Source organism: Typopeltis vanoorti, chromosome 12, assembly GCF_054136105.1.
Source record: "Typopeltis vanoorti isolate ZY-2024b chromosome 12, IOZ_Tvanoo_1.0, whole genome shotgun sequence".
In the NCBI taxonomy this organism is placed as follows: Eukaryota; Metazoa; Arthropoda; class Arachnida; order Uropygi; family Thelyphonidae; genus Typopeltis; species Typopeltis vanoorti.
In genome coordinates this window covers 125,336,513-125,354,906 of record NC_143560.1, presented here as the reverse complement: position 1 = coordinate 125,354,906, position 18,394 = coordinate 125,336,513, and the positions used below count along the sequence as shown (strand labels likewise).

Below are 18,394 nucleotides of genomic sequence, written 5' to 3'. Positions count from 1 at the left end.
TATGTATTAAAATTCAAATTATCCATTTCTCACTCCTCTAGTATTTGCCAATGATAATCTAATCTCACTACAAAGCGTAAACCCTCTGTGCTTCTCATCTAAATGGTGTGTGTGAATCATAGCTATTGTTCATTGAACCAATTAAGATGAGCACTGATGCACTCTTAAAACTTTCGTACATCAATCAAAATTCAATTATATGGTCAAAGTGAGGTGAATTGTGCAGTGCTGGTTGCATAAGCCACATGACATTAAAAATACATGATTTTTAATGAGTCCATGAGAAGATTGTACAATTTATTGATGTACAGCATGGATTTGCTAAAGAGAGGTCATGTTTTAGTAATCTACTTACTTATTAAGTAAGTAGATTACTAAATAAGGTGACAGTTTCAGTGAACAAAGGAGATGGATATGCAGTAGTATACTTAGATTTTGTTAAGACTTTTGAACAGATTGCCACATGATAAGTTTGACTATCAACTGGAGCAGATGTGGTTGTATATTAGACTAGTGCACTGGATTGCAGATTGGTTATTTGCAATGGTGAACTATGGAAATTTAAACAAAGGGCTTGCATCGTCAAGCAAAAAAAAGCCATATTTCACACAAAAACGTTCATTAATATAGCTTGTGTACAATCAAAAAGTATAAGTAGACAATCAACCTGTAAAGGCTATCATTTTTAAACAAATATTTCATGATCTAAAGATGAAATATTTGCACACAATCATCTGTGTTAATTTATCTTACATAAGAAAAATATTTTTTAACTATCAAAATATAATAAGAATAAAATCTTTTAAAATCGCACAATAGTCCACATTTTTTTATAAAAAAAAATAAATATCTTTTGTTTGCGATAGAAGTTTTTATGAAAAAACAATCTATAAATAATAAATAAATATTATCTAAACACAATAATATTGAAGTACGTTATATTTAACTTTTGGTTTTATACTTCAAGTGATAATCAACAGTACCAATCAAGGGGCATTATTTTATAGTCATATTTATTTATATGTGATTACCAAAAGTGAATTCTTATTTGTAAAATAGTAGCAACAGTAACTATAATATTTTATTTAATAAAATCACTTTGTTAGGTTACCGCATGAGTTTTTTGCTTAATATATTTCAAAAAAGTATGTTTTTTTTTTGTTTTTTTTTTGAAAAAAATAAAAAACTAAACAAGAACAGTCTTGCAAATTTGAGAAAAATTTAACAAAATGGTCAGGTGAGCCCCCATGAGCCCCTTATAGCTCATCACTGGTTATCTGAGAGGTATCAGGAAGTTGTGTATGGTGAGAAGAATATCCCAGAAGAGGAAAGTCACTAGTAGTATGCCTCGGGTGTCTGTTTTAGGGCCATTGCTGTTTAACCTCTATGTTAATAATAATGAGGAAGATTTAGATGGGGATATGGATATTCACTTGTTTGCAGATGATGCAAAGTTGGGAAGAATTATGAGGAGTAGATCAGATGCCTAACAAGAAGACTTGAATAGACTGAGTGAACGGGTATGGGAGTGGGGATGCCAGTTCAATGTTGTAAAATGTCTTCTTCTGGTATTAGGCTAGTGGCCTGTTACATAGCTATCCTTAGCCCTTCTAAGCTGTACCCATCCTGAGGATAAGGTGACTAGCCTTATGCCTCCCGGTGTGTCCTGTCTGTAGCTGCGTGTGTTCAAGGAGTCGGTTTGTCTGCTTGCAGGAGTAAAAACCCCACATAAACTGGGGAGAAAAATCCTGCTGTCCACACCCAAGACCAGTTAACTTGGCTATGTCTGAAAAAGATCGTTAAGCTCCTCACGTCGGCGATGGGAATCGAACCCAGGACACTCCTTTCCCAGGCATATGGTTGCAAAGCGCATAGCCACTCGGCTAACACTGCATGGGAAACAAAGATGGGATGTAGAATTTAAACTTGGTGGGGATATATTATTAGAGGTGGAGGAAATAAGAGATCTTGAGGTGATGGTGAATAAATATCTAAAATTTAGAGAACACATTGCCAAAATTGTGAGGGCAATAAAAAATTCTGAGAATAATGCGGAAGACACTGAATTGAAATAAGGAGATTCTAGTTTAATTGTATAAGGCCTTGATTAGGCCACATATGGACTACTGTGCACAGATTTGGTTGCCTGGTTTTCAAAAGAAACATGAGATGTTGGAAAAGGTCCAGAGGCATTTGACTAAGGTAGTGTCTGATCTCTGGAATGTTGAATATGAAGAAAGGTTAAGAAGATGCAATAAATTTCATCTCTATAAATTGCAGGGGCTAGAGGATAGGAGGAGGAAGAAGGGCGATGAGATCGAGACATACTGGTTGGTAAGGGGTTGCTATAGGATTAACAACGAAGAGGTTTTTCATAAAATGGTGGGAGATCAGGGAAGAACAAGAAGTTATGGAAGAAGAAGAAGAAGAGGATGTGAGCAAGGGAGTGAGAAATCAGGTTTTTTGCATGTATAGGCTGAGAGTGTGGTGTCTGTCTGCAGAAAATCTGAACGTGTTTAGAGCAAGGTATGATGAGCTATGTGTGTATGTTGAGCTGGCAAAGTATTCCTAGATGAGTCTTTGACTCCATGGAGTCTTAGGATAATAATAATAAATGTATGAAATGAATATGATGGACAAAAGGACTTATATATGCATAAAAACTGCATTTAAATGTTTTAGAGTTAAAATCAGTTAGATGTTTGGAGATAGCCTTATTGAGTGAGAGTTTGGAAGTGTGAAACAAGGGAAACTAAAGATATTAGAGAGATATTAGGGAGGATGCAATCAAGCATGTGTCAGGTCACTCTTGTGATAAATGAGCATGTGCATAGAAATGATTATGCAATGCTAAATGTGATTTCACAGGTTTTCAATTTAAATGCTTTGGTAACGATTTGGTAACAATGAAGAGGCTTTTCATAAAATGGTGGGAGATCAGGGAAGAACAAGAGGTTATGGAAGAAGAAGAAGAGGATATGAGCAAGGGAGTGAGAAATCAGAGAAATCACACAAAAGTAACTGTGAGCACAAGAGGATGTTGAAACGAATGTACACAAATGCAAGAAGTATCATGAATAAAGAAGAAGAGTTTTTGGCATTGGTCAACTTGACTTGGCCAAAAATTATTGTCATCAGTCAAACCTGGTTAACTGGAAATAATATAGTTACAGGGATAGAATGTATATGGTACTGTATTTTCAGGGAGAACAGAAAGAATAGGACGAGGGGTATTGCTGATGATAACTGAAAAATTACAACCAACAAAATTAGAAGTTACAGAGCATTTTAGGTCTGGGGGAGATTGTTTCTTTGAGGCTGTCTGGTATGAGATAGAGGCCAATAGGACAAAATATACTGTTGGTTGCTGCTATAGTCCATGAAGTCCGCAGGAAGATGTAGATGCCATGTCTCAGCAGATTAGCACAATGAGTGCAGGTCAAACAATTATTATGGAAGACTTTAAATATGGTGACATAGATTGGAGGGAGAAAAATGGGCATGACAAGATGGAAGTGGGATTTATACAGGTGCTAAAGGATAATTACCTGAAACAGAGAGGACGAAGGGTTTGAGAATGTTGGATCTGATAACAGCATTAGAAGGTATATCCATAACCAAGGTAGACACTGCCTCCAATTGGGTAGAGTCCTGTAGTCTTGTTCTGAGAAGATGACAAACGTGGAATTCTCTGCCAAAAAAGACTTTATGTTGAACTATAAAGTTGGTAGACAGACTTAGGAGTCATCTTAGAGCAATGCCATGGCTACAAAGAATGTCAGTAGTGCATAGGAAGTGGTCAGAGATTGCTTGATAGAAGCAGTCTCAGACTGTATAATTAAGTTCAGGAGGACATGGAAGAGGGAAATTAAATGGATGAGTAGAGATATAAAGCAAGAGCTGCAACAATAAAACACTGTGGAGAGAATATAAAAAAAACATGATTAACAAACTAACGAGCAGTACAAAGTGCAAGCAAGAAGGATGACTAGTTGACTTAGGACTAGTTGAGCCCTCCTAGTGAAGGATTAAGTATGTATTTATGACTGCAAATCCATGTGTGTGTGTGTGTGTGTGTGTGTGTGTGTTCGTTTAGAGGCCGGTTTGCCTGTTTTGAGGGACGAAAAATTCGAGTTTCTAGGAGAAAAAAACCCCCTACCTCCATATGAGACCAACTAATTCACCTTTAGTCGAAATGGACCAGATAAAAGTTCCTTAAGTCATCAATGGGAATCGAACCCCAGTCTTTCCAACCAAAGATCTTCATCTATACCGACTGAAATATGGAGGCTTAGGGGAGTAAGTAAGAGAGTTAGATAGTCAAGACAGAAGTAGAAAACTACAGACCAATTAATATATTAGGAGTGGTCATTAAAGAATTAGAAAAGTTAGTTAGTGTTAAAATCCAATATTAAATGGATAGGGATGTTATACTCTATAGTGGGCAGCACACCTCTGTAAAGAGTAGGTCCTGGATTAGTAATTTATTCACATTTTATAGTAAAATGTCAGCAGAAATGGATAAAGAAAATGGCCACACCATGATGTTGATAGACTTGCAAAGGCATTCGACAGAATACCACATTGAAAACAATTACAAAAGTTGGAGCAAATGGGAATGGATAATAAGATAGTAGCATGGATGGGTGGGAGGAGATGACAGACAGACACCAGAGAGTAATATAGTGGAATCTAGAATGAGTATGACCAGTGGAGTACTTCAGGGTTCTGTAATGGGGCCACTATTCTTTAATTTGTATATCAATGATATAGGGAACGATTTAAGAGGGGATATTCAGTTGCTTGCTGATGATGCAAAACTGGAGAGAGCAATAGTTGATAAAGGTGAGTGATGCAGATATTCTGCAAGATGATTTAAATAAATTGGCATTATGATAATGATTGTCAATTTAATGTTGCAGAATGTAGGGTTATGCACTTTGGCTGGATGCACATAGTGTATCATATTGATGTACTGGATTGCAGGAAATTGAAAAAGGGACCTGGGGATAATGGTGGACAGAGAATTGAAGTTCAGAGGGCATACTGCAAAAGTTGGTAAAATGGATCAAAGGATTACCTGGATGTTGAAAAACAGGCTAACAAGTAAAGATAAGGAAGCTGTTATTCCACTTTGTAAGTTATGATTCAACCACATCTTGACTACTGTGCACGGGTTTCGGTGGCTGAATTTCTTGGGGATGAGTGGTGGAGGGGATTCAGAGATGAGTGACCAAGCTGGTGACAGGTCTGTGGAATGCTACCTATGTGGACAGGTTGAAGGTGTGTGGGTTGCAAAGTTTAGTTGATGGGCAGAAAAGAGGGGACATGATAAAAACTTTTAAGATAATTAAGATATTAAATTTTAATATTCAAGATGTTCAAATTGAAGCAAAGGAAATTTTCCAATATATGACAAATAGTCATAGAACTAAGAGGCATCTATGGAAGTTGTGCAAGAGTGTGGTTAGTAAGGGTGAGCAGACCAGATTTTTTTGCACGGAGAATAGCGAATGAGTGGAATGGATTGCCAGAATTAGTTGCAAGTTCCCTGATACCCCCCCCTCCCCACACACATCTTCAATCTGACAGTGAATGAGTTTAAGAAGAGGTATAATAGGTTTTCTTGTGTATAACAGTTAGTTTGGGTCTACCACTATGAGTATCCATACTCCATGAAAATATTGGATAATAATAATATATGTGTTATCCCACTTGTCCCAATGATAGATCAGTTTATCAATACCAGTACTGAAGAAGTTTTGTGCCCACACCCAATAACCAACATCACGCCTGACTGATGAACTTCCTCATATGTACTGAAATGAATTCCGGAAAGGTGTTTCTTGAGGGGCGGCGGGGGGGGGGGCAAACAACTGGAAGTCTGAAGGGGCTAAGTCTGGACTGTAGAGAGGATGTGGCAGAGTTTCCCAATGATTACAGCATAACCACTTGTGAGTAGTGTGAGCAGCATGTGGATTAGCATTGTTGTGCATCAAAATCACACTTTTTGTTAGGAGTCCTGGTTGTTTGTGTTGAATGTTGGTTTTCAGTTTGTTCAATGTTGCCCAATTAAAGTCTGCACTGTACTTCACTTTAGCAAGAAGTCCATCAACAGAACAGCTTGATGATCCAAGAACACTGTGGCCATGACTTTTCAGAAAGTGGGAACAATTTTGAATTTTTTGTGCACAGCAGCTTGTGGATGTTTCCAGGTCATGGAGGCGTGTTTGCTCTCCAGGGTAAAGTGATGAATTCAAGTTTTGTCTCCTGTGACTAGTTTAGCAAGAAAATCTTCAATTATGTCACCGTATTGCAACAGATTCTCCAAACACATCCCTATGCGTGTTGCGTTGTGCTCCTCTGACAACTGTTGGGGGCATCCAGCAGGAGCACACCTTTAGAAAGCCAAGGACATCATGAACAATCTTGTCAATAGTGGACTTACTCAAGTTCACCACGTGTGCAATTTCATGCAATTTTCGCCAGTCTTCAGGCCTGCATGCCCGAAGTCAATTTTCACAGTCACCACAGTTCGCTTTAAATTCACTGCACCAAAACACACACCTGCTTTTTTGACATTACCTTTTTCACCACACACAGCAACCAGTTCATGGTGAATGTAACTTGGTGAAGCCCTTTTGCTTGCAAAAAAATAAATTAAAGGACATCTGTTTTGGACCACATTTGCATGGTAGCCGCCACACTGAAATGGTGGTCTTCTTGAATATTAACAGGTCTATCTGTCTACCGTGGTTTTATTTTCCCCTTTCACCATTATTAGGGGAGAAAAAATGTTACCTTACTTTTTTGGAAACACCTCATATAAATACATTAACACAACATACAGAATAGTATTATATTAAGAAATAGTGTCCCTTCTTTTTTCTCTCTCTCTCTCTCTCTCTCTCTCTCACACACATGCAACTTTAAACTTTGGGTGAAATCTATGCTGATATTAATTACAAAATTTCACAAAAGGTAGAAATTAACATATTCCAGTCTGAGAATCAAACAAACAACAGAAAACTTGGCAAATCTTGTTCTGGAAACTCAAAAAACATTTTCTCATCATTTCTCAAGTTCTCTAAGCACATAATTACTCAAGAAGTTAGCAATTCATACCAGTATTTTCAAAACATGCCTTACTTCAAGCATATCCAGTTTCTAATTTAAAGCAGGTGCCATAAAAATTAACTGTTTACTTCATAAGCTTCAGGTATCCAGTGATAAAACAGAATACAACTATTTTGAAATGTTTTTTACTTGACAGCTGTGAGTTCTATAAACCCAGACAACAGTCTTTCTTCTCAATCTTCATTCAAAAAACCAAATTCACAACACTTGAAGATATCTTCTCAAAAGTTTTCAGTTCTTGCTGTGTGAGTGATGGACATGTCACTGCATAACACTTGAAAATCAACTCCATACATGACAAAAGATGTCCACGCTTGTTTTATAGCAAAATACCTCTTTCTTATCCAATTCACCAGTTTCATATTCACTGACATTTATTTCAATTTACATGATTACCTATCATTTAGTACCCTGTCAAATCCTTTGCAAAATTTAGCAATATCTGAGTGTAGCCATTTCTCCTTATTTACTTCGACTCAGTGTGCTACAACAAAAAGATTTAGCTTATAATTACTATGATTATTTTTGGAGAAAATTAAAAACTGAACAATAGTTAATATAACATATATTTCTTACCTTTTGATAACCTATAGAGCTCTTCAGATGTAAACACTCCAGTTGCTAAGATGGCATTAGTTTCTGGGGAGAAAATTATATATAATAAATACATGCATACACACACACATATATATATACACACACACACACACACACACACACACACACATCTATGTGTATATATACACACACACAAGTAAAAAAAAAATCTAATACTGATGAAGGAAAGTTTAATGCATTGAATTAATGACTGAAAGAAGAACTGAAGGTCTCATCTCAGTGATGTTAACTAGATATAAAAATGGACTATTAAAGATCCATCTTATTCCATAGCAAAAAAAAAAAGAGAAAAAGAAATTGTGAGTTTATGAGAATACAGCACTTGGACTGGAGCTGTCTTAGCTTGCACTACTTAAAAGACATGGGTGTTGCTCATCCATCCATAGCTCATGTCTTTCTTGTCCTCTTAAAATTTCTGGCTGATCTCTGATAAGAATCAACAAGTTCAAAGCAGCTATCAGGCCAGTGAAACCTTTATCGAAAGCACTAATAAAAGACCACTACATTGAATGCCTGAGCAGTGCAAGCTAAAGCAACTCTGATGCCGAAGGCTGTATTCTAATAAGCTCTTTGGTCAATTTTGGAAACTTTCTATTTTTTCCCCTCTTTGGATATGAAATATGGATGAATCTTTAATATCCCCAGTTTCTATCTACTTAACATTACCAAAATGAAGCCTTTGGCTATTCTTTTGATTTACATAAATTAGTAATTTACGTAAGTGACCAAGAGTTCACTTATATAAATTACAACTCTGAGATATTGTATTGCTTTGTTACTAAATAATGGTTCTTGCCATCTTAAGGTTTCTGCCTGATCTCTGACAACAATGATTATATCAATGCCAGCAGTGCTCATGTCTTAAATAGTGCAAGGTAAGGCCGTTCCAATTCCAAGGGCTATATTATCAAAAGCTCTCGAATCAATTTTTGAAACTTTTAGAGGTTCTATTTTTTTTTTCTTCGACTATGAAATACAGATGGATCTTTAATATCACTATCTACCTGTTTCTATCTAAGAATGAGATGAATCCTCTAAAATTCTAAATATTCAGATGACTGAATATAGAACTCCTGGAGTGGAAACTTGCACAAGTTGTCTACTAGCTTGAAATATATCAATATTTTGTTAAACAATAATTTTGTATTTAGTCAAATGATCAGGATTTTAAATTCCCATCAAATAATTTCATCACAGAAATGCAGTTGTACAACTTGAAGCACAAATCTCAATATCTGCATAAATATTTTACAGATCAATTAAAAACAAAAGTTACCAGTTATATGTAAAAGTAATTAAGCAAACCACATGGGAAATCGAAAAGAAATAGAAGGTAACATATGTAAAACTGAATTCTTCTGATGTAAAGCACAGAGTGCCATATGTAAAGCATTCTGTGCTTTACATATGGAGAGGAATGCAGTTTTGTAGTTTTGTTTTCCTTTACACGAGTAAGTAAAGGAAAACAAAATATGAATGATGTGTGCGGGTGGGTGGAATGGGGACGTGGGGATGGAAGTAAGATGATGTGAAAATAGTGATGATGAAAAGATAGACTGGCAAGGCAGAAGTAATAAAAAAAAAAGTGCATTTCCATAGAATCTTATGCAGAACAAGACACGAGCCTGAGCAACTGGAGAAGTGTCTGGCAGGCAACAGTAGAGAAGAAGAAAGGAGAGTATGAAAAGTGAGTGGGAAAATAAAGGAGACAGACTATATGAGGAACCAATAACCTGCCTTAGGCACATGAAGATGATGTAGATTAAAAACGTTAGTCATACTACTAGGATGCAAAGAGAGCGAAGTGAAAGAGCTGACAGTTTTGACAGGCATGAACGATTTCAAAGGAGACAAATACATATCGACAAATGATATGAAAAAATTACTGAAAGAAGTAAAATATAGAATGGAAAGGAGAGAGAAGGTAAATATTAAGTGAGGGACAGTAAGTAAGTCTGTTACCAGGTATGATAGGAGAAAGAAGATCATGATTGTGAATAAGTCAATGAATAAGATATGTAGCAGAATCTGTGTGCAGTTTGAAATAGATGTATCAAGAGAGTTTGCTAGGCAAAAGTACTTGATTACTAATGGACTGCACTTGAAGGTATCCGAAGAGAGCATAGTAAGAAATGGAATATAAACTCAGGGAAACTAGAGCTATCAGAGGGAATATAATGAAGCATGTGTGCAGGCACCCTTCAGGTGAGTGAATGAGAGATTAAGAAAGATCAAAGAATGCTAAATGTAGTGTCTTCAGTTTCAAATCTGAATGGAAGTTTTTACAGGATGCAATGATATATTGTGCATGCAAAGGGATGCACAAATTCATGAACAGTTATTATTATTATTTAGGCCTCCAAGGAGTCAAAAGACTCTTCGCTAGAGGTCCTTCCTAGGAAACATGTCTATAAAGACTCATTGTGGGAGGTCCCTCCTAGAAAACACAAAGTCTATCATACCACTCCTTAAACGCATTAACCGTTCTCGCTCTCACCACTCCATCAGGCAATGCATTCCACAGTTCAAACACCCTCCATGCAAAGAAACCACTCCTCACCCTCTTGCTCACAGTTTCCTTTCGTAACTTCCATAGATGGCCCCTTGTCATCACTTTTTCCGGCTGTTCAACCAAGTGAAAGAACTCCCCAGTGTCTACCCTGTAACCACCTCTCAACAGTTAAAGTGTCAATCAAATCACCTCTCCTTATATCCACCAAACTCTGAACTCCACATTTCCTTAGCCGATCCTCATAACTAACATTGTACAGTCCTCAAACTGTCTTTGTTATTCGCCTCTGTACCCTTTCCACAGTTATTTATCCCCTTCAAATCCTGTGGACCATATCTGAACAATAGTCTAAGTGTGGTTTGATCAGGATCTTATACAATGGAATGATAACTCTTTTATCTCTGCAGGTCGGCGTCCTTCTCATTATTGCAACAATCCTCTGTGTTACCTTCAACCACCTTTGCAATATGTCCATTGAATTTCAGGTTTCTATCAATCATCAACCTCAGATCTCTTGTCTCGCTTACTTCCTCTAGTATATCTCCTCCAATAGAGTATGCAGTGTCCCATCAATGTGTCCCAAACCTCAAGACTTTACATTTTGCTGCATTAAACCGACCCCCCCCCATTCATTTACACATCTGTGTAGCTTATTCATATCCTCCTGCATGACTACCACATCTGCACTATTACTAATAACCCTTCCCAGCTTCACAACATCTGCAAACAACTGAACATCCTCCTGCAATCCGCTGACAATGTCATTGATATAAAGGTTAAACAATATAGGTCCCAGTACTGAGCCCTGTAGGACCCCACTTGTAACCCTCTGCCTCCTTGAAACTGCCCCACCATACACAACTCTGATATCTATCGGACAGCCAATCCTGAATCCAGTTGACCAACCTGACATCCAGACCCATGTGCTGCAACTGAAATATCAGCTTATCATGTGGCACTCTGTCAAATGCCTTCTAAGTCTAAGAAAATGGCAGTATAAGCCTTTCCCTCATCTACTGCTCTTGTAACTTTATTATAAGAGGCTAGCATATTACTAAAACAAGAGCACCCAATCACAAATCCGTGTTGACTCTCACAGATAACATTACCCTCATCTGCCCAATGTTGTATATGGTCCCTAACTAATTTCTCCAAGATCTTAACTACTGATGACACACAAACTGGCCTATAATTAGACACTTCCAGTCTGCTACTGCCCTTATGCAATGGCACTATCTTACCTTCCTTCCATTCCCTGGGCACCTTTCCCAAAGCCAGGTCAAAGGAGCTGTTAGTTCCTTACATTCTCTCAAAACTCATGGTGAAATACCATCCAGTCCCACAGCTTTACTGACATCCAAAGTACTCAGTATTTGGAACACGTTCTCTTCCTGCACTTCTCAACCTCGAACCTGCACTATCCCTCTAGTATTAAAATTTACTCCTCCAAGATGAAATGCACGAATAAAGTTTTCATTGAACAATTCTACCATGTCCTCTGCATCAGTCACTCTATTCCCATTTTTATCCCACAATGTTAATTTTCCACAATCATTTCTCCTCCAACTGGCCACATAGCTAAAAAATTCCATGGGATTTTCTTTGGATCTTAGGGCCAATCTCTTCTCATATTCTAGTTTTGCCTTCCTTACCATACTAGTCACTCTCCTGGCCTGTGTCTTATATTCTTCATGCATCTGCTCTTCACCTGTCTCCTTGTATCTCTTCCATAGCCTCTTTTTCACATGCAGTTCCTGTTTAATATTGTTTGTCATCCACTTTACACCAAATTGTGTCCTCTTCTTCACTTGTGGAATACAGCTTCCTTCACAATTTCCCAAGCACTAATGATATCCCGGCCTTCCAATTCCTCCCTCCATGAAACTTCCCCAAGTTGATGTCTAAGACTATTATAATCACCTGTCTTATAATGCCACATATGTTCCTGTCTCTTTGATACTCCTGCATGTCTATTCATCTTCCAAGTCAAAACCACATGGTCACTCTCTCCAACTGGTGGGAGAGATGCCATCTCAGTTATTATCAACTATTCTGATGCTATGACCAAATCCAGAACTCTTGAACTTCTTGTTCCCTCTATTACATGCTGCTTAAGATATTTGTCCCTGAAGAATTCAAGAAATTCCATTCCCTTATTGTTACATGCATCTTTCTCTCCCCAATTTATACTGTTGTAGTTAAAATCTCCCATAACAATCATTCTTCTTGCACTTGCCAAGCTCAACTGTCTAAACATCTCCTGGTCCCCACCCTCTGTGCTCCTTGGTTTGTAGCAACACCACACTAAATATCCCGTCTTGCCTATCTATACCTCACACCACATGCTTTCAAAATCATTAGTGTCGGTGCCTTCCAAAGCCTCCACTCTTAGAGGACATAAGTCGTCACTTATCATAAGCAGTACTCTATGTCCTTATTCAAAGCACCACCATGTTTTCCCTTTCTATCCTGCCAAAAAATACTGAACCCTGCTACTTCTATTCCTGTTATTATATCCGCTTCTGTCAACCACGTCTCGTTATGCAATATACAACAGAAACAAATGTTACATTGATTGACTCGGCCAAAAATTACAGGCCTCAGAGAAAAAAACAGTTATTATTATAATTATTATCACATTATCAGGAAAAGACATCCATGGAGTAGAGACGCATCGTGGGTGGTCCCACTCTCACAGGCACAGCTCATCATACCTCAACTTAAATGCATTCATTGTCCCTGCACTCACCACACTCTCAGGCAATACATTCCAATCACCCACCACTCTCTATGCAAACTCTACTCCTCGCCCCCCCCCTGCTCACACCCACTTTATACAGCTTCCAGGGATGGCCTTTCGTTCATCCCTGTCTCCAGATATTCTATGAAAAAATCTCATTCACACTAATCTGGTAATTATCCCTTACCAACTTACATGTTTCGATCATGTCTTCCCTTCTTCCTTCTATCTGCTAGACTCTGTCATTTGCATTCTCTCAATCTGTCCTCATATCCCACATTCGAGAGACCAAAAACCAACTTAGTCAATAATCTCTGAACTGTCTCCAACAACTCATCATTCTTTTGAAAACAAGATGACCAAATCGGTGTACAGTAATCCACATGCAATATAATCAAAGCCTTGTACAAAGGAATCCTTACTTCTATATGTCAGTGTTCTATGTTTATTTCCATAATCCGCTGCTTTGTCCAGACAATTTTAGCAAAATGCCCATGAAATTTCAAGTCCCTATCCACCATCACCCCCAGATCTTTCATCTCTTCCACCTCCTCTAAAATATCCTCACCAATCCTATACTCTGCATCCCATGTTTGCTTTCCAAATTTTAAAACCTTACACTTTGCAACTTTAAAGACATCCCCACATATTCACCCTTTCAGGTCCTCTTGCAAAGCAACACCTGCTCTCCTTCTCATAACTCTCCCCAACTTGCATCGTCTGCAAACAACTGTATATCACTATTTAATCTCTTTCCAATGTTATTTACACACAAATTAAACAACAATGCCTCAAAAACAGACTCTCCAGGGGCATGTCACTAGGAACTTTCCTCTTCTGGGATATCACTCCTTCATACACAACCTGCTGATACTATCATCACCATCATCAAATTCCTGCCATGTACCCTCAAAGGGTGTACAGGATATGATAGTACTACATGAAAAATTTACATCATTACTAACTTCCTATCTACAATTTTCCTCCAAATCAGTCTGTTACTTGTCAAGACTCCAACATTATCAGATCTTATATTTCTATCATCTAAGGCACTTTGTACTGTATCAATCCACCTATATCTTGGTTTTCCTCTGAGTAGTTTTCCTGCCAACCTGGCAGAGAACACTTGTTTTGCTAATCTTTCCTCGCCCATTCTGTTTAAGTGACCATACCACCTGAGATTAGCTCTGCTAATGCATTCCTGGATGATCACAATGTCAAGTTCTTTCCTAATATCTTCATTTTTAATATGATATTGCCATTGATGCCACCTGTTCATGCCTCTAATCCTTCTGAGGACTCTGATATCTGCAGTCTCTAGTCTTTGGTCAAGTGTTTTACTTCTGAACCAACCCTCAGATCCATAAGTTAAAACTGGTTTGAATAATGTCTTGTATAAAGCTAATTTAGTGTTCCGACTAATTTCTCTCTTATTCCATATGAATTTATTCAATTGACTTCCTACCATACCAGCTTTGTTGATTCTGTTGTCAATTTCCATATTTAACTTACCATCTTCACTAAAATTCTTGCCTAAGTAGCTGAAATGTTTTACTTTTTTCACAGGTTCTTCGTTCACAACACAGTTGACATTTTCAACAATTCTGCCTATTTTCATTGTCTTTGTCTTTTTATTGCTGACCTTCATACCATATCTATTACAACAGTTATTCAATTTAGTTAGGGAATCTTGCAGACTTGTAGCAGATTTATTTAGAAGTATAACATCGTCTGCATAAAGCAAAGAGCTGACATTAACATCTCCGCTTTTGATATCGTGTTTAATACCACTTTCCTTCATTAAGTGATCCATATAGATAATGAATAACAGAGGGGATAACGTACATCCTTGTTTCACACCAGATTTAACATTAAACCATCTTCCTGTACTTGCTTCAATTCTAACTGCTGACTTAGAATTCAAATAAAGACTAAGTATTGCTTGATATAATGCCCCATTGACACCATATAACTGTAGCATATTGAATAGCTTCTCTCTTGGCACCTTGTCATATGCCTTTTCCAGATTGACAAAACTTAAATAGAGATCTTTGTTATATTCCCATGATTTCTCGACTATTTGTCGTAAAGTGAGAATCTGATCCTGACAGTCTCTATTTGGCCTGAATCCAGTTTGTTCTTCACCAAGCTTTTCTGCCACAATTCTTCTCAACCATTTGTCGAGTGCTATGGATGTGCTTTATGTGGTTCCCACTCACAAAAAGGTTGTAAACCTATTGTAATTAGTGACATTTTTATTTATTATTTTTAATATTTTAAATTTTATTATTTTTACATAATTCAGAAATGTTGCTCTAGAGACCAAACATGGAACTTTTCAAGCCACTTCAGGCTTCCAGTATGCAGGCCAGTAGTCTTACATTGGTTGATTAAATTCATCTCCAATCTAAGTATATTCATAAAATATCCATGCCTGCAGAGGAATTTGTGCTTGCAGTTTGAAAAATGAGCTCTACTCCAATCATTGGGAATTCATCCTTCTGTCCAGGCCTTCTGAACTATGCAGTGCAGCCACTGATACTATCAGACAGCAAATATCCAGTTCAGCACACTAACTATTCAACTCCATTTGTTCCAATTTAAGTATTAGTTTGTCATGTGGCAATCTACTGAATGCATTTGCAAAATCTAAATATACTACTGTATATGCATCCCTCTTGTCCAATCTATTCATCACCTAGTTATAATAAGTAAGCAGACAACTGCTTATTTATTATAATTGCTAAAATACAATCTCCCTTTAAGCAAACCCATGTTATCCATTAAAGAGAATTCTACTGGTGTCAACCCAGTTCTGAATGTTTGTCCTTCCTAGATTCTCCAACACTTTGACCAAAACTCCAGACAAACAGATTAGCTTATAATTTGAAGCCTTAATCTTATCTCTCCTTTACAAAGTGGAATCATTTTGCCAATCCTTTGGAACTTCGGCTAATCTAAGACTCATGTTAATAATGTAAGTAAAAGCTGTTAACTCCCTGGAATATTCCTTCAAGATATATGGTTGACTTGATATCAACAAATCCCATGGCCTTGTTGACATCAAATCGAACACCCTTGATCCACGTGTGGCCTCTGTTATGTACTGCTTTTATCTTTAAGCAGTATGTAACACTTACCAGTTATCCCTTAAAAACTCAAGAAATTCCTTCTTTTTGTTTCCTGATGCTGTCTCTTCATTCCAGTCTATATTGCCATAATTGAAATCATTCATATGATCACCCTTTTCTTATTAACCAGACCAATTTGTCTAAACATTACCATGTCTATACCAACATCCTACTAAATATTTGTTCCTATCCATCTCTACTTCAGATCATACTGCTTCAAAACCACTGCCAGTATTTGCTCCTTGCGTCTCCACCCTAGATGGATCCCAACTCCTCTGCTATCATCAATAATACTACTCTTCCCTTTTTGCTTTGTCTAACATTAAAGACTACATATCCCTCCATTCTATTCTTGTCAATGTCATTCAGCCATGTCTTTCTTATACCAACAATTTTTGGACGAATTATCTCTAAGTGCTACAATTTCACACCCCTTGTTTCAAATACTCCAAGCATTTATAAAGATACACACTAGCTCATTTCTGTTTCTATAACAAGTATCACTAACCACCCCACTTCTCAGACATGATTCCTGTACACTTTCCCCTTTAAATTCCTGTCTATCATCACTGATATCATCTCCTCAGACCTAAATGTCACCCCTACATGTTTGTCTTAATACTTTCTTGTACACTCACACCTCTACTCCTGAAACCATCTACATTTTTTCATGCAGCATGTCTCCCTGTCCTCCCCCATTCACTGTGTTCCTTCTCTCTCTCTCATTTTCTTCACTCATGCCAATCATCTCTCCATTCACAAACTTGTCTGCTTACTCTCCTGCTCTTCCACAACATCTCTTGCTTCCTCAAGTCTTACATTCACTGCAGTCATTATTTTCTCTTGCATCAACAGTTTTTCGAACTGATTCACACCAACTCCATTTAAATGCAGCCCATCTCTTTTATACAGCTCTATCTGCCTCTCTATCTCATTGCACACATTCATAAAATGAACTCCTTATTCCTAAGAGAACTCTGCTAGCATACCATTCCCACCTTCAAATCATCATTATCATACCTGGGCAACACACCAATTACCTTATCTATCACGCTGTTATTTTTCACTCTCCTTAACAGCCTCAAGACATCCCTACTTACATTCTTCTTGTTACTAGTCAAATCATTCAACTATCACTACCAACTCTTTTGCTCTTTGTAATTTGCGAAAATAGTGGGGGCAGTCGGTAGATGGTGCTTGCGTAGATGAAGGTAGTTGAGGTTATTGGAGTGGTGGAGACAGAGAGTTGAAGAGCAAATGCCCCCCCTTCAATGAGTCTTTGGACTCCCTGTAGGTAGTATGTAATAAAAATAATATGAGGGTGGTCTAAAAAGTTCTCGGCATAACAATGAAAAAATGAATTTATAATTTCAAAATTATTTGTATTTTTTTAACACAATCTCCCTTAGGATTAATTTATTCCAGCAATGCTCCAGTGGCATTATCCCGTACCTGTAGTGGTTCTCGGTAAGATCTGCAAAATACCCTCTACAGCTGCAATCACCTTTTGATTTGAAGAAAAACACTGACCAGCAAGGAAGAGTTTTAGTTTTTGAAAGAGATAGAAGTCAAAGGGAGCCGATTCTGGGAAATAGGGTGGATGTTCAATCAATTCATAGTGCAGATCACTTGATTTTCCCATTGCCAAAATACCTTTTTTGGTGTAGGTGCATTGTTCTGATGAAAGATGATTTTATTTTCTGCAAACCAGGTCTTTTCTCGCGAATTTTTTCATCCAGGCAGGTTAAAAGATCGGAATAATATTCTCCAGTTATTGTTTTATCCTTTTCATGATAATTAATAAACAAAATGCCTTTAACATCCCAAAACACTGATGCCATAACCTTTCTGCTGATGGAACCGACTTTGTCTTCTTTAGCACTGAACAACTGGCTTCTCACCACCGTTATGACTGCTGTTTGGATTCTGGTGTGTAATGGTGAATCCAAGTCTCATCCATAGTATAAATCAACGCACAAAATCAGTTTATTCTTGTTAAAATGCTCCAATCGCAATTGGCATTTCACACAACCTCTACCGGTCATGATTTACTCTGGGATAGAACAAACATGTCCTATATAGATAAGAATTGTTTCACAAGAAAATTCAAAGAGGCAGCAAATATGATTTGCTGCCTCTTTGAATTTTGAGGCTATTTAACAATAATTGGTTTATATGCCCCAGAAGATGGAAGAGAACAGGATAATATTGATTTTTATAATCAGCTACAAAACATATATAATAAAATAAATAAAA

At 37.4% G+C, this 18,394-nt stretch overlaps 1 protein-coding gene across 6 annotated transcripts in view; it reads right to left on the bottom strand.

The window, feature by feature from the left end:
* The window catches only part of LOC150101210 (nuclear factor 1 X-type-like), a 675,427-nt gene that overhangs the window by 307,907 nt on the left and 349,126 nt on the right, over positions 1-18,394 (bottom strand). For all 6 annotated transcript variants that reach the window (XM_090401618.1, XM_090401622.1, XM_090401623.1 and 3 more), the window contains one exon: positions 7,714-7,776. In XM_090401618.1, the coding sequence (XP_090257744.1) occupies positions 7,714-7,776 (63 nt within the window). The remainder of the gene's footprint in view (positions 1-7,713; positions 7,777-18,394) is intronic.